The 20,954-nt window shown below is 30.2% G+C and overlaps 1 protein-coding gene across 2 annotated transcripts in view; it reads right to left on the bottom strand.

Moving 5' to 3' along the window:
- LOC130448644 (bumetanide-sensitive sodium-(potassium)-chloride cotransporter) overlaps positions 1–18,752 on the bottom strand; it is a 45,504-nt gene extending 26,752 nt beyond the window's left edge. Inside the window, exons 1-6 of one of the 2 annotated variants that reach the window (XM_056786093.1) lie at positions 18,573–18,752; positions 18,260–18,520; positions 8,775–8,940; positions 2,563–2,658; positions 2,270–2,461; positions 313–489 (exon numbers count right to left, since the gene is read on the bottom strand). In XM_056786093.1, the coding sequence (XP_056642071.1) occupies positions 313–489; positions 2,270–2,461; positions 2,563–2,658; positions 8,775–8,940; positions 18,260–18,505 (877 nt within the window). In that variant the 5' untranslated portion in view covers positions 18,506–18,520; positions 18,573–18,752. Of the gene's footprint in view, positions 1–312; positions 490–2,269; positions 2,462–2,562; positions 2,659–8,774; positions 8,941–18,259; positions 18,521–18,572 lie in introns of those variants that run through there. The other variant, XM_056786095.1, reaches the window with a different exon arrangement.
- Positions 18,753–20,954: the final 2,202 nt, after the last annotated feature.

Raw genomic sequence — 20,954 nt, 5'->3', positions numbered from 1 at the left:
TGCCATTGCTTGATAGGAGCAGCAGACACATTACGTAATCGGTTCTTAGTTTATAGCGGACCCTCATATAAAATTTCAGTAATTATTCCAGCATCGAAACTGAACGTGATATGTGGATACTCAGCAAATATAGCTAATCATACTGTTCTTTGCCTTATTACATCAAAATTAACAAAACCAAAATAAAACCAACAAATAATTCTCTAAAATTTTGTAATAATTTCAACGATGCAGTTTCGTACCTTATTTTGGAATAAAGTGAAATTTCATTTCATTTGAAAAAGAAATTTAGTAAATAAAGAATAAACTCACTGTTGAAACCAACAAATCCCTGTGCTCTTTGTACATCATCCACAGGTCCTATGAATGTTCCAACCATGAAGTCTATCATAGCTCCTACAATGGCAGCTATTAAGAAATTTTGTGCTTTTGCTTCCCATTCCATACCCACAGCACAAATAAGTATCATAAGAAGAGTAGCGACAGTACCTTAAAATTTAGAAATATATCGATAAATTCTGAAAAATAATGCTCAATTTTTATTTTGGAATTGAAAGTGGAAAAATTCCCAAAGGACTTTCAATTACTTCGAACCACTTATGTATTAACTACTCACCTAAAACTTATGTTTGGTAATCGCTTTATGTACACGTGATAGATAAATTAAACAAAGCTAGTTGTGGTGTTTAAGAGGTTTTATAAGACAAATAAATATTTTTTGTTTATGTACTTAGTTTCTTGGAAGATATTTAGAAGGTATCCCACCTTTCACTCATTTGTGAAATTTAGTGTTCCAACAGGCCAACAACTTCACTCTCTCTAACTTCAATACTTGTCAGTCTATTTTTGTGTAATTTCACAATCACTTCTTTGTTTTGTGAGATTTATTTGATTAAGGAATAAGAGCCATTAGCAAATGTTGGAGCTTGCAACTTATTTCTCTCTTATATAGAATTAATGGAAGTCATTAAATAAATTTCTGATGAGGAATAACTAACGTGCACATTAGATTATCATAAAAATGCACCTTCATAATATAAACACAATAGTATATTATTTAATAAGTAAATACAGATAGATAGATAGACTGCTATTTTTCTTGACTATGATTCTCAATTAATCCGAATCATGAATAAAACGACGTGATATTCCAAATCGTAGTGACTTACGATGAAAACGTTGATAAAATTGGGCTGGGAAACACTGGAACACTCTCTCTTTATAGTCCCGATTTGTCGTTATGTGATTATTATTTCTTTGGTCCATTGAGAAATGCACTAGTCGGATTGCGATTGGAAAGAAATGCGAAGGTAGGTGTATGAATGGTTACGTGAGAAGTCGAGAGATTTTTACGAAAAAGATAAACAAAGTTCCGAAGAGGTGCCAGCAGTATATAGAATGTGACCCAGACTATTTAGTAAAACTAAATTTTGAACTGGGTAATAAAATTTTGTATAGAAATATTCCATCGTACTTTGTACGGTAGAGGATATTCTTTTCTGTTTTAACATGTAATTTATGCTGTTGTCGATGTAACCTTCGCTAAAGAGGATCATATCTACTTTTCTAGTTAGTTTACAATTGTTATGTCACCACTTCCGCTTACATAGAATTTTATCGATGATTGACAAACTCTACCCTTGTAGAGTTCAGACTAGATTTCATAAAAATTTTATACCCAAAGCAGCAAACTTGTATGATACATTTACCATTCTTTTTAATAAAAAAATGAAGAGATTGGTGTGCCATCAGGTGGTCGCAATGGTAGATATTTTCCACAAATTCCCTCAAATTCACTTAATGCAGTCAATTATCAAGATGTATTTGTTTTGGTGTCAGGTATATTGGTTATAAGATCGCGGTTGGAATCTTTTACATATTCTATTTTGATGAATGTAACTCGTTCGTGCGGCAGGACCCCATTGAAACTACGATTGTGCACACTCCTAATTGGAATGAATCAAAATTTCTTTAAAGAATGTATTCAGTTCCTGTGTTGTAAAAGTCCTGTCTTTTTTGGTCGACATCTTATATAGTTAATACACTAATTCATATGAATACACCGTTTGGTTTACGTAGAAGTGTTGCCTACGTCAGATCATGGTCATTGTGCAAGAAGTTTAAGCAGAAAAAAGGGATATGCTATTGAACAAGATTTAATTCATAAATTTTAAGCCAAAGCGTTTATGTGAGTAAATCCATATAACTAATTTCAGAAATAGAAACAACTATTTATTGTTATGTTTAATATTATAAAAGTAAAACATACCTATTACTCTGGTATCGTTAACACCACCATCAATTATTTTCAGATCATAATTACTGAGCAAATCACTAACTGAGTTACAAAATCCGATGGTATTCATAGATGCAGATACAGCATTCGCAAAAGCAAATACGACACCAACAGATGCTCCGAATTCAGGTCCCAAAGAACGGGAAATAATATAGTAAATACCTCCTAAAAGTTTTATTTCAAATCTATGCATGTTTTAAAGTTTAAAATTATACTTCGAAGTATACACGTTGAAATTTTAATTTTTGTAACAATATTTTTCTCACCTCCTTTGACTTCTCCATTTGTACAAATCGCCGATAGAGATAACGTCGTTATAATACAAACTACTGCTGACATTGCTATAATTAAAAGAGATTGTCCTGAAACAGAAAAAAAGCAATCATTGAAATGAAATATGATGAAGAATTATTAAAATATATACGTATAAATATATAAGTATAAAAACACAGTTTCAGTTAATTAAAAGTTAAGTTATATATATATATATATATATATATATATATATATATATATATATATATATATATATATATATATATATATACTTTGCTGTACTTCAGTAAATCAGATCATAGTAAAAGCCTATAGATTACACTTTCTTGGTCTTGGCTCTAAAAATCGCTCACAATGGAAATGCTATTTCTTTTGTTTTTAGGCGCTGGTCACAGAAGAATGTATTCCACTAATTTAATAGAAAATTCAGCATGTAAAGTGGTCACAGGACCTCCTGCACGTGGATAATGATGGACAGAAATCACCGTAAACAGTGTCCATTTGGATTTGTATTTCTGTTAATCCTTCTCTAGTCAAAAATTTCATAATTACGCGAAATTCAATTTGACATAATTTTCAAAACAACTTGACTGAGTGGTGGTTCGAACTCTACTATAATAAAATTGATCAAGGTAGCAAATTGAAACCTTATGTGAAGCTTATGGAGATTTGTCACTGCCTCGTGTATAGAGATTTTCGCGGACGTACTCCATTTAGTTTATAGGGCCAAGAGCTCTTGGACCGCACTAGGTATATAAGAAAATGAAGGTAATGAATGAAAACAAAAGATATGTTATAGAAACAATTTATACTAGGAAGTATGAGAGGCAAATACATAATGAAATAGATAGATTTCAATTCAAAAAGACAAATAGAAATTGCTTTTAACCAAAGAAGCGTTAGAAACTGAATGATAATCCTACAACCTTCAAAGGGTACATATTCTTCCACTACTTATTTTTAAATTATTTCCCCTGAAACTCTTTAATCCCATGGCTTAACGCCTTCTTAAAATCATCTATTCAGTGAGTTTTAAATTTTTTTTTCATTACCTCTTAATTCATCTACAATCTCTTTTCGTCAAGCCATTTTTCTAAGTTGTAGGAGCACAATGTAATCGGAGGGAGTTAGTCAAAGTGAATATGGCGAATGAGACAAAAAATAGTTACGTAGTTCGCCTAATTTTCATTTAACAATAGTTGACGATTGAGCTGAAGCAACGTAGTGATGGAACTAACTCCTTCAACTAACGGTATATTTTTTTCTTAAGTACAGTATCGAAACGTGTTAGCAGATTAGCATAGTATTATACAACTATCGCATTCCTTATTGATGCTATAACCTAAAGTGGTTTTAGCTTTCATGGAAGCACGTTCCTCACACGAAAACCAATGTACTTTGTTTCTGTGGGATAAATGGAGTATCCAAGAATCATCTATTATATCACCTTGATTTTATTTAAAGAAATTGGCATAACTTCTAATGCTAGCGAGCTTTTAACCAGTATAAGTAATCGTGACACCAATGTTCGAAACCCATTCTGTTGAAATATGTCCTTCATTAACTATATCAAGCTCTTTCATTTGCGAAGTATATACAGAGTACATATTTTATTAACCATTTCTAGATTTGTTGCGTACCAAACGTTCAGCAGAGAATCAATGTCAAATTATTCCATAGTACGGAACACTTTCAGAATTCCATCCTGAGATTGTAATCAAGTATGTCACAATTTGAAAAATTCCTTAAAAATTTTACAAAATGTGTGACAGAAATAACTCAAAGATAAAAATTTGTCACAGAAAACATATAATACAAACAAAAAACTTTCTAAAAAATCCATTCTTACTTGCATGTAACGTCTTCAGAATTGCCATCAATAATAGTATCCGTCACATATAAATGTATATTCCTTTTTGTGTAATTTGCAAAAAATACTCAATTTGGAACAAAAAAGTAAAAATCTGTCATAAATGACCACAATTTACATCAAACTATCAATTTTTTCCATTACTCACAAAGTAAAGAAAAAAATTTTTAATTGATGGTAATTTTTGTTTAGGCAACTAAAGTCCATTTTTATTGAAATGATCAATAAAAGATTATAATTCTTGATACTGGCCTGTCGAAGAGAGGATAATGTAATACTTATCACGAGTATTGTATATATAAATAAGATTCAGTTTATACTGGATATTCTGGTTAGTACCGCTATTTACTAGAATATGAGCATAAACCATACCTGATTAACACATAGTCGTAGTAGTCAAATTGGAATCATATATTTTTTTGCAATTTTAATTTTAAAGCTTATGGGCCCAACGAAATAGAGGTCAGTTATAGAGAGTTCATAATACTAATCGAATAACTGACTTAAATAATTCAAAAAAGGAGTTTGGTAACTGATGTGAAATATTCGAAATTAATTTTTAACTTTTTAAATTTCGTTCCTAATCAGCAGAGTATATCAACAACGTGGGACTAGTGAACATAATGACAAATGGTACAGAATTAAAACTAGGTGTCAGGTAAGGTAACACACTATCAAGATTTTTGTTCATTTTAGATGATAGTACAAAAGAGAGACTGCAGGAAATGAATAAACAGAAAATCTAATACATCTATTAGAAATATAGAAGATTAGAAATATTACAAAGCTGAACGTGGGCACGATAATTCATACTGAAAAATATAAGTAAAACCATCGAAATAAGAATATATAGAATCGCCATGGGATCTTTAGTAATATAGTAATATACTGGGTAAAACAGTGAAGTTGAATAATACGATTATGGCATAAAGAAGATATATAAAGTAAAACGAAGACCTCTGATGAACTAATGAATTGGCTATTCATTAGATAGAGAAAAGATTTTGAAACATTTAAGTATATGTGGATGCTCATCTAATTCGAAATCTTCTGACACACTAAGTGAAATGACACTACAGAGCCCCCTAATATATGCACCAAATATTTATGAATTTACGTTAGGATCATTCCTTGTGCAAATAAGTACTCAATCACTACGCGCTGTTCGAGACAATAAATTTTGATATTGTGATAGTACTTGAATTGGGGCCTCTACTATAGGCACGCTACAACAATTTAAGCCAGTTTCTAGCATGAGTATATACATTTCAATGTAACGTAATGATAAATAACTGCTTTGATTCACAATTGGTTCAGGAAAAGAGCAAATTGATCAGACTTAGTATCCGAGATACAGATTTCTTTAGGTTTGATTTTTTTATATTTTGCAAAGAAATGGTTGTAGGATTCTTTGGTATCAATATTAAAAATGTGAATTCAAAACAATCATTGTGGAATCGAAATCAGGAAAAACAAAATACTATTCTCTATAAAAATTTTGTACTAATTGGTATTATAAGTAGAATTTAGGATTATTGTTAATACTATTAAATACTCATTTTCTTGGAAAACTCTGTCTTTCATTGTCTTTTCCAGCCCTTCTTTCTAGATCCTTGAGTGTCTTTCTCGTCTTCTTCTATTCTGCGATTGATACATCAATGTTTTCTTCAGTCACCTCTTCTGCTCCATCCTTATCACATGTCCGTACCAGAGCAGTTGTTTTCTCTCTGAAGTCATATATGCTCGACCTGTTATTCGTCGTATATCCTCTGTTCTGGATATCCCGCCCGATCTTCTCAGGTAGATCATTTCTACATCGTTTATTATTTTCTTCTGTCTATCCGTCAGTAACCAGCACTCGCATCCATACGTTAAAATAAGCTCTACTGTGACTTTGTATATTGTCATTTTTGTTTTGTGTTTTGTGAGGAGTATTTAAATCGAGATCCTAGCAATATTTTAGTTTTGAGCATAAGCTCATTAATCATATTTCAAGGTCCAATATAATAATTATTGATAAATCGTCCTGTATAAGTTACCATTTAACCCAACCGCATGTGTACTCATTCTTGGAATGTGTAAATAGGCAACAAATGTTTGGTATCAATCCATTATACTAAATATAATTTAGTAATTGCTGTAACAAACATAATGACCTTGGATATATTTCCTTTGTTTTATGAATGTAAATTATGCATAAAATTATGCAGAAGTTCAAGTAAGTATATATTTTTTTAAATAAGTCCACTACATCATTCTGATTTTGGATTACCGATTAAATGAAAGTTATAAACATGTGGTAAGTAATAATTATGGAAAAAAATTACTCGAGAAATAATTTCCGAAGTTTCAATAGTTGCCTTTTAATTTATTTTGGAAAATTATTTCTCAAGCTGAATAGTCAAAGCATATAGTTATGATATTAGACATTATTTATTGTTTTTCGTTTTTCCTCATGAGACGTTATGAAGACTTTGTCGACGACTTCTATGAAGAAACTAACTGAAGGAAAGTGATTCCTATTCCTTCTCAATATTTACTTCTGAATTCCTCAATTCTTGTCAACTCAGCTCAAACTTATTTTTCCTCCTTGGTTTCATCAAACTTACTTAAAAAATGTAATTTTATAGAAGTTTTTATTAAGAAAAGAATTTGTACCTCATTTTGGCGATTTCATCTTGAAAATCAGATGGATTTTATTTTTTACTCAAAGGAATAGGGTTTCAAGTTGCTCCATGTTAAACGTGAATGTTGAAAATTAATAATTCTGATAAACCGGTAGTGTCCCTTTTTCAGGCTAGATCCTGTCTGGACGCCACGCCAATGCAAAAAAAAACAGAAACATCAAATCAGAAGTAACAACTTAAAACTACTAAATTATTGTTACAATAATATGTCAAGCTACCCTATATAGTAATTTTTGAGTTTTGAATATTGAAAAAATGAAAGTACCTATTTACCACGAAACGGTCCTCACAACAAAATCGATTACTTGTACTTTATAAAACAGTATTCTTTTTCATTGCATTACACCATTTTTTCCTTAATTTTTCATCCTTAGGAATACTTAAAAATAATTTATCTGGTGCAGTAATAGTGATGTCAGTACATTTTGATCCTATATAATATTTATAAAGAACCTTTGTCGATCGAGGATGGTAAAACAAACAACGTGGTGTGGATCCTGCATAGCTTGTCAGGAGAAACTCGATAGTTGCCAATGATGTGAGCAAGCGATTGGCGCGTTGCAAGAAGAAATTGAGGCGGAGTAAAAATATTACACTTTTTAAAATTTATATCAGCGCTATTATGAGTATTAATATTTAAAATTATTAACCAAACATTGTTTTCAGACCCAGTGTGGTCTGAGCAGAAGGGAAACGTACAGCACTTGCAGCACTCGCCAACTAGGAAGAAGTTGTTAATTCCTGATATTCATCGTCCCCGCTCATATTTATATTGTAAACATCAATTCAGTAGCGTAGCAAGGGACAAGTTTTTAAAAATTATGATTGGAAAAAGCGTGCTATTTATAAAAAAATAAGCGAGAGAAATAATAGTCAATGTACCAATTGTTTAAAAATAATAAGAATCAACTGGACATTTCATTACGAGTGAAAAATGAATCATCTGATTTCGGAGTGTATTCAATATTCTATAAACTTATTTGGATAAAATAATAAATCAAGTTTCAGGTATTCCAACAGGGTCTATTGCGGTGACCCAAACATTTTTCTTATTGAACAACTAGTGAATGATGCATCTCTTATATCTCTATCTCAATATAAAAGCGCTAAGACGAATGCTTGCATCTTAGAACTCTCGGAAAATCTTCGACGGAGATGGACACGAACCAATCGAAAAGTTTTGAGTGAAAAAAATTATACATAATCAGAAAGTAAGTCTGACAATTCCACAAAGTACTTGCTTATGAACATTTTAAGAGGACGATTGATAATAATTCAAGCTGGAGACAAAATCTTAAATCTAATATTTTTTCACATTCATTAGATTAGATTTCCAATTTGAAAATTCCTCCCTTCCTCTTCACAAGTTTCATAAAGTCACTTGAAATATTTTAAGTATTAGGTATCTGAGGTAGTGTTGTACCTTTTTATTTGGTCATTGTTTTTTTGTGACAAACGATATTTTATCATTGAATGTATTGTTAATTTTTTTATATAAGAAACTACTACTAATTATTGATAAAGTTGCTTGAAATGTAACTATAGCAAAGTGAAATGCCTACATATATTATAAATATCCTTTACAGTTGTAAATCATACATACGTCTGCATCGAAACTGTGATACTAGTTAAATCCGGAACTCACCTATACCGGCTTCGGCTACGACCCAAGAAAGCCGAAGAAAAAGCATGACTCCCCAAATATTGAGGATACATGGAATCAATACACCTTGTATCCATCCTAGTTTTATTCCTCCGTGAGGTTCTGTGACATCGTCAACAATTATGCTAGTGTCTCCGATAGTAATGTCCTTTAACAAAAAAGTTATAATAGAAAAAATCCATTTAATCAAATAATTTATTAGCAATATCGAAAGATGGTGATATATCACTACTATTGATTTTACATCTCTTCAATTACTATTAATAATTAATAGGAAAACAGACACTCTCCAAATATTTGAAGCCGTGATGAATTGTAATAAATTTGTGGATAAGATATGTAGTAGGGTCACGGTTCCGGTCACGTTAGTGCCGTGACCGGAACTAATAATCTTGAATGAACCTCTTCTCAATCTCCTCGACACTATTGAAATCTTTTGAATTATCACATTGGCCTCTTTCATGGCTGTAATGGAGCTGCTAATTCATTTTGTTAAATAAAAGCTAATATAAAAATCAAAAAACATATGTTTTATCATTTTCTGGATTTTCTCTCATTTTCCAATATTTTTCTTGTAAAAACTACAGCTTAGTAATAGCCTCTAGATATTGAGCGAAATTCAGAGTGTAGAAGTAACCAAGAAATGAGATATTTTGTCATTTAGCCGTAGAAATAACCGATAGTTCAATGAATAGCTTCGAATCTAGTAGAGTGCAGCATGAAACTCAGCTTTTTGCTACTAAATACTGTCTGTTATTAACACAGTGAGAAACTAGAACTTCAGACAGTAGTCATATTATGTGAGCTATAGCACCATGATGAAGCCCAGCCATTAGTCGCAACAGATGTAATGTTCTTAATGGAATAACTTTGTGCATAGAAAACTCCATAGCATAGAAAATTGATTTTCATCTATTATCGTGCTCAACTAACTTCCCAGACACAAATTGAGCCATCTCAAAAAAAAGTGGTTGAGGTAAGTAAATGTTCATTATATCGTCGTACTCTTTCTCTCCATACCAATATTTGTTCATCAGACATATATAAACGAAATCTAGATTCTTCGAAAAAGAGGCAATACCTCCAGATTTAAAAGTTCCATTGACAGTATTTAACTGCCCAACGATACATGCATACACACTGCTCAGTCGTCAACCTCCTTCTGACAGTTTAATTATTAATCACCCTCTTCCCTGAAGAAGCAATTAATCCTTGACGCGGTGTATGTTCTATCTCTTCTCGAAGTCAGGACTATTAAAAGATCTTGAGCATGAGTTGTGGCGCTTTCTCGCTCTCCCCGTTTGTGTACGCTGCAGATTCCGTCACTATATATTGCTTCAGTTGCTGCATTTACGATCGTCGTTAAGGTGCAATTTTTACAAATAAATGGCATTTCTGGTTGAAACACCTTATGAAAGACCCTGTGGCAGAATTCGACAATCTATCATAGACTGGCATATTTCAATACTTAGTAAGATATTAATATAGTATTATAATTATAATTAAGAAAAATTGCTATTTTATATTATCTAATACAAAACTGGGCCGGTTTGTCCATACTGTGAATGAGATATATAAACATTACATATCACTAACGTTGCGCCTTAGGGTACCAGGGCGAACCCTGTTCTACTGAAACTCTTATCACTCTGCAATAGACCTCTGGGGGATGGACCGTTTTTGTCCTATTCTCGTAGGAACGACATGAACGTAAAATTATAGAAAAAAAAATTTTTTAAAAACAATTTTTCATTATTTATTAATATATTGAACTAAATGTTAAAAATGAACTAGCTGTAATAAGAAATATAACACTTGTATAAGTTCTTTGTGACCTTTAAGCTTCTTCGTCTACCACAAAATAATTCCATATCGTATATATTTTTAACACTAAAACGTAATTATTAAATCTTTCCGTTTTTAGATGATCCCAATTTTATAAATAAAAGCATGTTACATTTTGTTGGTATAATTAAGAACATTTAACATCTTTTTCTCTTTCCATCACAATGTAACACGCTTTTAGTTATAAAATTGTGACTATGATAAAAACGGGAAAATTTAATAATGAATGTGGAAAGAAAAATATAATTATCTGCGTAGAAGAAGAAGCTTAATTATCGTTGAAGGTGATGAACTTATGAAGAATTATATTCCTCATTAGAGTTAGTTCATTTTCAACTTTTTAGTTCATTTTATTAACTAATAATGAAAGCTTGTTTTTAGAAAGGTTTCTTTTTATTCAATTTTATTTCTATAATTAGCAAAAATTTTGTATCTGAATAACTCTCATACATTAATAAATACTCAAAAATTTTATAACATATTTCCCAAACTTGATGCTTATAGGCCTACGGCATCGGTCTATTGCCAAGCAACAACCTTTAAAAATCGGTTATAAAATTTTTTCGAACAATTATTATCAATGTCCTTGGTTTATTACCACTGAAAAGTATTCGACAATTTGTGTGTTTTTTACACCGTGGAAATAGCAAAAAATAAATGATTATAAACAGTGATTATCATATTACTTTATTGTGGAATAATTTGAGGAAAAATTTGATGTAGGTCGATTTATGTTATGTTGCTTAATTGTAACCATTGTAAATGAAAAAATTCAAAATGATCAATGTTAACAATCGAATGATAATTGTTTATTGAACGTTTAAGAGATATTGTTCGTGATATTGGCTATAAAATCAATTTGCAGAGTCGTATTTGCCTAATAACGCTTTGAACAAATAAACAAATGAGTTGTAATGTAGTAGTAGTAATTTTTTTCCAAACATCACCATCATATATTTACGCCACACAGAATATTTTTATTTTATAGCAGCTATATATTTTTTCTCTTTTGGTTAGAATTAAACTTATTCTATATTTTCCTCTTATTCTCCTCCACCTCAGGCATCAGGAGATGTTTTGAATAGCACAGTAGTTGAAAAAAAAAAAGTTTTAAAAAATTCAGAAAAATTTCACATTTCCAATTTTTTATTTTAATTTTTTTTCACTGAACTTTGTGAACAAAAATAAATAACATACCAGAAACTGCAAATATCCCAATTGCAAATTGGTTTTAGATGTGAAAATTCCTACGCCTAATTCTAGAAAAAGTACAAACTTCACATTCTCTCATTGTTTACTGAACGCAGTGCGTTTTTATAATAAATATTATGGATTGTGATAAATACGTGTATTGTTAAGACATTATTAAGCAGCCGTGGTAATAAGGAAAATATCTTATGAATTGAATGGGAAAATTCAGTAAATGAGCAAATGGCACACCGATGGTTTAATCGCTATAATAGTGGTGATTTGACGCTTGAAGATCGTTGTCGCTCAGGTCGTCCATCTGCGTGGCATTTTGAGGTTACAAACGAAGCTGTTTGTCCATTGCATCCGACAACCTTGATCCATTATAATGGACCCGTATATGCTACCATCTCGGAGGGTTCGCTTGTTCGGGTCCGAGAAATATTATTGCTTTCAGATTTCTAGCCTTTTCAGTCGCAGTATTACAAAGTGGAAAAAGCACGTGTTATTGTTGACAGTTTTAAAATGGATGTAACATTCATAAGTACGACGCTTATACAATTATACAGTTAGTGGAAAGTGAAATATGTTCATTGTATAAAACTGTAGAAGAATACAAAGACATTGAGAAAGAATACCTAAAGGGAAATTTGAGTATTTCTGGAGATAAATTTTAAGGAACCCTAGTTAAATATATTTCCTTTAGAAGAGGATGTATCTGCCACTGTCTTATTTTTCTACACCTTCTACTTGGGAAGACAAGATTTGATGTTTCAGTTGCACAATAGTTATTACTGGTCCGACAAACGCACTTAGATCTTCCAAAAATTTGCTGACATTTTTAATGAGTGGTGCTGAATTGTATGAAGTGCCACAATACAGACAAAACACGATAATTTAACATTTTATAATATATTTGGATACTGTTAAATAGAAGAAGAAAGACAAAAGAGCTTTTCGGAAACGACGATCTCGAACAGAATTTTCGAAAACTAACACATTCACTGTTGTTCGTAAACTGATCGAGTTAATCGAGTCGTAGTCATATGATACTATCCTTTCTACCTTGGTAGATCGGTAGGTAAATGTGATCAGCTGAGCAGTATCATTGATTGGTTACTGAGGTTTGCGGTTTTAGAGTTTTCGGCATTTCGATATAAAAATAGCTTAATATTAAATTTTAGTGCATACTCCGTGCTCCATGAGAGGTGATAAATCGTTGATAAGTGCTCAATAACAATAATCAAATATCTAAAATCTATTATACAACTAAATAAATATCATTAAAAAATTAAATCACAAAAAACTAATGAAAATCAAAAGTTCTTGTAGATTATGTTTTAAATTTGAAATTTCCACTGAAAATTGAATGTAATGCTCGAAAACTATGATCTAAATCTCGTTCTGATTTAGAATCTGCAATCAGCTGGTGGGTGATCTATCTTAACCAAGGTTGTAGTTTTCAATTAGTTCTAATTCGAACATCTAATTAATTTAATATAAATGAAAATCAATAGATTATTTTGGAACAACTGTTCAATCTATACTTGTATACTTGTACAGATGGTCTGAATTATATTTTAGCAAATTACGTTACTTGCTGAACACACTGTATAATAGCGTAATGTTATCATAAAGGAAAAATATCATAATGTTGCACTAATTGATTTGAAGGATTTTATCATTATTATTATCATTAGAGATGGCATATCTATTAGTGAAAATATTCATTACTATTGTTTCGAAAGCCATTGAAATGATTGCAATAGAGATTAAAACATACTCGTCAAAGGAAAATTTACAAAATATAATTAATTTAATGTGTACTACTATTGTTTTAATTGTCTTATCAAATTTTTTATTGATTTCCAAATAGATAAAACATTCATATAAACCTGAATGGGAACGAAGTCTTTGCCAGCTAAATTATGAGCGTTTTCGTATTAAATTGAATTGAAACAAGACCCTACGAATTCTTATCAAAAAAAAAGTTATGATCTTATTCGACCTTGGGAAGAGCAACTTTTTATTTCGCCATCAGATGCAAAAAAACTGCCTTACCCCTAAAAATAAATGGTTTACCAAAACTGATCTAACCTGACAATCCCTTCGACCGATTGTTTCAAGTATTGAAACTCCCCTCATCCCATTATCTAATTATTTGAAAAATATTTTGAACAAAATTTTAAATAAAAACAAATACTATATCAAAAACACATAGGATTTAAAAAAAAATAAAAGTATAAAAATTCCTAACGAATATGTATTCTTAATTAATTATTGCAAGTAAAAAATTTATTATTTTTATACATTATATACATATATAAAGTAAGCCTGTCAACTTTTAAACCTCATGATTCATTAACTACATTATCAAATTATGATGAACAATTTAATATTCACACTGTAGATCGCTGTATCTAGTCAATTGCAGTAAATTATACGTTTTGTGATTTGGAAAAACCCGTCAGAAGAAACAAGATGGAATTGTATTATATTTTTTTATCCAACTCATATTACGAAATATTTGATTAAATCTATTAAATTATAAATTATTTATTATGCATATTTTTTGGTGAATTGTGAATAGAGTACCGATTCTTGACTTGACAGTACCATTGAGTTAGGATATGTATTTTGGTATAATTTATCTATTCTCAATTGGAGAACTATAAAAAGTATCAAATAATTCTGACCGCCAAACAGATATACTAGAACGAATTTGAGGAAAGCGCTGTTGTCGCCCAAATTTTACTCTGCTTTACTGAAAGGCCGAAAGATATTCTATTATATTATATTATAATATAAGTGATTTATTTTTATCCAGATTTCACTAAAATGGCGATATTTAAGTATATATATTATTATTCTAGTAAATCTGAATAGAAAAGGAAGTGGATAAAAGGTCAGGAATCAACTGAAAACTGTTTGAAAAATCAGAGGACATGAATGCGTGGGTAACATATAATAACAAATAAAAACCACATGCAAGAGAAAATTAACAGGCTACATAGTAACTCAACGCAAGTTGGACTGAACATAAATAGTTAAAAACAAACGGTAAAAGTCTTCTATTTAGACGAAAGAGAAATAGGGCAGGTGCAGCAACTGTGCTATTTAAGCAGCATAGTAACTACAAAAATGGGTACAGAAAATGATGTCAAAAGAAAAAGTTGTATAAAATATGGTCTACAGCAAGTATCTCAAGAACAACAAAACGAAGACTATTTCAAACTAATGTAAAACTTGCTCTGTTATATGGGATCGAAACTTCAAAAAATAAAACAAAAAGAAAAGTCAAATAGTTCATGAACTGATGCCTACGAGTTATATGTAAAAATTGCCCCAATGGGATTAGTAATGGACATATTTGGAACCTAACTGGAGAAGACTAACCCTAAAAGTAATTCAAATATAACGTAGATGTCTTGGAAAATAAAGCGTAAAAATCATGTGATTTTATATCGAGAGATCTGTTTTTCTTATCAATAATCCATGAAATTTTTTATGTGTATTCACATTTTGCTTCTATTGGTACTGAATTGAAGATGATAAGTAGCTATCAAACAAACCGTAATTGTCAAAGAAAAGATTTAATAGGCAATAAAAATAATAAAATTCTTTAGATCGCAATTTTTTATTGCACGTCTCTGAAGACAAAAAGTAGTAACAAAATAATATTCTAGATCTTGGCCATTAATTTACAACATATTACTTATTACTACTAAATAATCAATGTAGTGCTGGTATCGTGGGATAACGACTATGATGGTACTCCACTTTGTCTGCCTCGTAGCATTGTATCCTTTTTCAGTTCCGCAAGGTAAGCAATGCAACAGTTGTGACCAAAAGTATTCGCGATGTTTATCCAAGTTCATTCGACTCAAATGCCAAAACGGTTCTCTGGTAATTTTGATCTCTCTTACTCCTACCGATCATTAAGACTGACAGCATTAGAAAAAAAAATGTTAACGTCAGAAATGGAAGAAATTTCATATCAAAGAATTTAGAATCTCTCAAATATCCGTAAACAACCTTGGTCGGTAATCCAAGAGCATGGAGACTCCAAAAAAAGAAAAGGTTCTATATGATAATCCGAAACGTAAAAAGCAGTGAGTCTCTCTAAATGAATAACCACGAAATACTGCAAATCTGGATATATATATATATATATATATATATATATATATATATATATATATATATATATATATATATATATATATATATATATATATATATAATATAAAGTATTCAGCGATTGTCAACAGCTACAATGCAAGATCTCACAAGTGGGAAACGAAACTTGAAAAAATTAATGAATTTAGGTAGAAGACAGACATCACACTCTCAGATTTTCATTTATTGCGATCGATACATTTTGCTAGTGACAAAAATTTTGTAAAATTGAATGATGTACAAAATTCGATATTGAGATATTTACTTAAAAACCAATTGACTTTAGTGAAGGAAATAAAGCACAAGAAAGGATTAAACTTATGAATTTATGAGCAATAAGACGAATAAAGATGTAACAAAGTGGATGCGATAAGAAAGATTTTCAGGAAACTTTGTGGTAAAAAGTTGAATGGGAAAGAATGAATGGGAAATGAAACTATGTGTTCAGGTGAAAAACGTATTGTAAATGAAAAAATTATAACTCGTAAAATATTGCCGAAAATGAGTTCAGATTTATTACCTGGGGGTTTTCGAGGTCCCTGAACATGAATGCGATGAACTGCGAGTTACAGATATCCTTTTAATAAGCTTAAAAAAAGATTATTTACAAAGTGCAAATATGGTTATACAGGGGTCATTGCGGCATGAAACTAAAAGAACATCATTTAGTCCACAATAAAAGGATGCAATTGTCTCGCCCACCAAGCGTCATGAATATTCTAGCAAAGAAACAGCAGATGAAAAAAATGATATGGGGGGCAACAAAAATGAAGAAATAGAGTTATAATGCAGCAATAAAAAATAAATGTTGAATTATTTTTTCACTGTTTTTGTACAACAAAAAAATGAATTTTTCATGAAAACCAGATAATTTCAATATATTTCATACATAAAGAATACGCTATAAATGATAACAAAGATCTAAATAATTTAAGTAAAATTTATGGCTCTATTTTGTAAATTCTAATAAAACTACAAATAATTTAATTTGATTACTGCAATATATTTGAGATGTAGAGACCAAGAAAAAATTAATTTTTCTTATTAGAGCAAAGTTTCAAGTTATTTTTATATTCATGATGAAGGTGATCTATAGATCAATATAAATAAGCAAATTATCAGTGTCAATATTATATTTTGATAAAGCCTAAAAGAAAAGTCGAAATTTATCTTTCTTTTAAAAATCATCAAAAAAGAACTAATTTTAAAACAGAAGATATATATATATATATATATATATATATATATATATATATATATATGTTCTTGATTTTGATATTTTGATAAAGACTTAAAGAAAACCCTCAGAGTAGTAAAATTAAAATGCATTTTTCCCTTGAAAAACTGCAATTTTCATTTTTTATGCATAACTTTTGTGCACATAATTTTATAATTTTTCTTACCCTTGAGCTTTGCGTCTTGATCTGTCTTACTGCTCAGAAATTCTCAAGTTTCGAGTTTTATTTATTTTATTTTATCGTTCGGATATTGGAAAAATGTTGTTGAAAACGAATACGTTGATTGAACATAGACACTTAAAAATCCAATTAAATTAAAAAAGGCTAAATACTTTTCGTTATCCTGTTGTGCATATTCTATTACTCATCTTTATATAATTTGTTCTTTGTTTCAAGGAGCTTTCTTTGGTCAACTTGATATCTATCACTACAGAAATAGAATCATGATTTTATTTAGAAAATATTATCAAATTATGAATATTATTATTTAAATATATATTTGTTGTTTGTCTTATAGCATAAAACTTTACATTTGTCGAAATTTTTTTTTCGTTTTCATAATTGTTTTGTTTTCACTGCAAACAAACATTATTATTATGATTATGACAATTTAGTAAGCCTATTTTCAAGTTATAGGACTAACAAAAAACAAATTCATAATTTTGCTCAAAAATAAAAAAAGTTGATCAATTTTATGAACATCTTTAATCTAATAATAGACTATTCACTGAAAATACAATAAATTCTTGGCTTTTTTAAATTGAATCAAAATTTGAAAGTATTTTGAATATTATATAAAAATGATTGACTTAATGTTTATTGGAATAACATTTATGACATTTTAAACAAGAAATAATATTTAATTGATATTTTATTTTATTTAAAATGAAATTATTTTTCATATATTTGGTACAAAACCCATTAAAAAACTTGTTTCTCATCTCCTTCTCTTAATAAATTAAATTATGGAATTAGAAAATTAGAAAACTTGATGGAATATAATAAATATTTACTCACTTTTGCTTCTTCGCCTTCATGTAACTCACTCAAACTGGGTCTTTTACAAGCCTTCCTGGAATTTCTGTAATTTTCCAATCTAGGTAACACTTCTCTAGTTAACTGAACTAAAGATTTTTTCCGATTGGGTACTTGTGCGGTTTGATTGATCACTGGGTGTCCGTTTTTAACAAAATCACCCTTTTCTTGTAATTGAAAACCGGTGTTGTCGATACCGCGCTCACCAATTGTAAACCGACCTTCCATTGTATATTTAAAAAACTTATCAATTGTTTGACATAACTTGAAATATGAAATGAAGATGGTAACTTACTAGTCAACTTGAAAAACATACACTGTTAAAATACGACGATAAGTACAACGGTGCAAATGAATAACGGATTTGTCGACTGATTTTTTTGGGGAAAATCGGTTAGCGCTCGCGTGAAGGCGAGCTCTGATGTGTGGTTCTGAAGCCGGAGTAGTTGAAAGAGAGCCTATACGATTACTGAAACGATTTGAGTGGATACGTCTCTTTTTATAAGATAAAGATTCATTAGAATATAATCTGATCCTGATAAAACAAGATTATACCAAATCTTGTTGCGGTTTTAGAGCGCTATTTATATTTTCCAAAATTTCCTTCAGAAGTTGTGACTAGAGTTTTAATATCACTTTTTAGTGTTCAAATATGTTATTGTAGACAAATGAAATAGGAAGGTTATTTTTCTAACAACCTTTAGTGTATTTTAGCAATACAATGTGAACATTTTCACTCTAGAGTCAGGATTTATACTGATTTCTTTCAATTCTTAAACCTTCTTCAATGTTTTTGATGATAAGTAGTTAGAAATTAGGTTTTTTGTAATTTATAATGGACTTTGGTCTTTATTCATATGTCAAAGAATATTCTATTGTCTATTGAATTGCTTATTGGAAAAATTAAATCTGATCTTCAATCATGAATCCTGCCTATTTTCACTATAAAAATAGTGAAAATTATGACGATTCGCTAGACCGTTAATATAAAAAATAGAATAATAAGTGAAAAAAAATTTGGCAAAGTCCTCATCGCTTCGATATTTGTAGAAAGTCGTCGCCGTATAAATAAATATTGATGTAGCTGGATATGATATGGGCAGTTTTTTGTTTTCTAAGAATTCTAGAACCCAGTTATCCCATACCTATTTGTGTTCCTGACAGTTTTTGTTCTAATTGTTTTCTAAGTACCAATCCTAACACCAACAATATATTTTTTGTATGTGAATTTTGAATCATGTTATTTTCTCAGTGTGTCAGAATTCAGAGTACTTTTGCACATATTTCCTTCCTACCATCCCTATTCTATCATGATTTAAACAATATCAATCAATTCTCTCTAGTGAAGAATATTGTTTCATATCCTAAAATGTCACTGCGATGAAAAATAATGGAATGCAATGAAAACTGTAAATGTAGTGAGCTGACAGGCTCAGACTTAAACAACAATCCCCATCTCGCATATAAATCCTACCTTATGAATATCAAAATATAATCTGTTTTTCTGTTTTCCAGATCATTCGGAAAATTTATAGAGCTTTCTAGAGCATTCTAAATCAATTACAATAGTTTGCGCTCATTTTAGAACTTTCCAGATCATTCCAGTAATTTTTAGGACTTTTAGAACATTTTAAATCGATTAGAATAGTTGAACACATTTTAGAACTTTCTAGACCGAAATTTTGATACCTTAACAGAAGTCCCCATGAGTTAGAAAAGGATAGAAAGATATGTTTTCACATTTTCACCACCCACAACTATCCACTTCCACGCTCCGCGACCGAACTCCCTTACTATGACCTGGAGGCCAAGGGGTGTTTACCACATCAACAGGAAGTTAATTTGGGTTGGAAGTGATAGAGAAAACCTTGTCCTAGTCCTAACTTACTAACATATATATATATATATATATATATATATATATATATATATATATATATATATATATATATATATATAAATTTTGACGTTTCGACTTTCGTTTAAGTCTTTATCAAAATATGATATTGACACAATTGACAATTTACTTATTTATATTGATCTGTAGATCACCTTCATCATGAATATCAAAATAAGGATAGCATCAACTTAGAACTTTGTTCTAATAAGAAAAATTAATTTTTCCTTGGTTTCCACATCTCAAATAAATTAAATTGATTAGAATTTACAAAATAGAGCTATGAATTTGACTTAAATTATTTAGATCTTTTTTATCATTTATAGCTTTTTCGTTCTTATGAATGTGAACCATTTCGAAAAATTCTCTTTTTCGTGTACTTGATTCCGTTTCAATAATTTTTTAATCTTTATCATTGAAATTATGTTTTTCATGGTTAGGTGAGTGCAGTCCTATTTTTTTATCGTATTGATGACCTCTATTTTCTAAATGCTGAGATGTCTGCCCTATGTAGGCAGCTTCACAATTAGTTCAAGGCACTTGATATATAATAGTACTTCTTTTGTTTTTTTGGTGTTTTAGATTTTAATTTAGTGAAATATTTGGATAATGTATTATGTCCTCCATGACTTATACTAATATCATATTTATTGAAATAATTCAATAATTGTTGGGAAAGTTTTGAATAGCTAAGCATCTAATTCAGGATCTGATAGTTAGATAGATCTATCAGCTAAACTTATTATCACTGATCTTTTTTGTGACATAAGATGACAAATT

The sequence above is a fragment of the Diorhabda sublineata genome, chromosome 9, assembly GCF_026230105.1.
Source record: "Diorhabda sublineata isolate icDioSubl1.1 chromosome 9, icDioSubl1.1, whole genome shotgun sequence".
NCBI lineage: Eukaryota > Metazoa > Arthropoda > Insecta > Coleoptera > Chrysomelidae > Diorhabda > Diorhabda sublineata.
The sequence above is the reverse complement of the archived record's forward strand: the minus strand, read 5'-3'. Positions and strand labels throughout refer to the sequence as shown.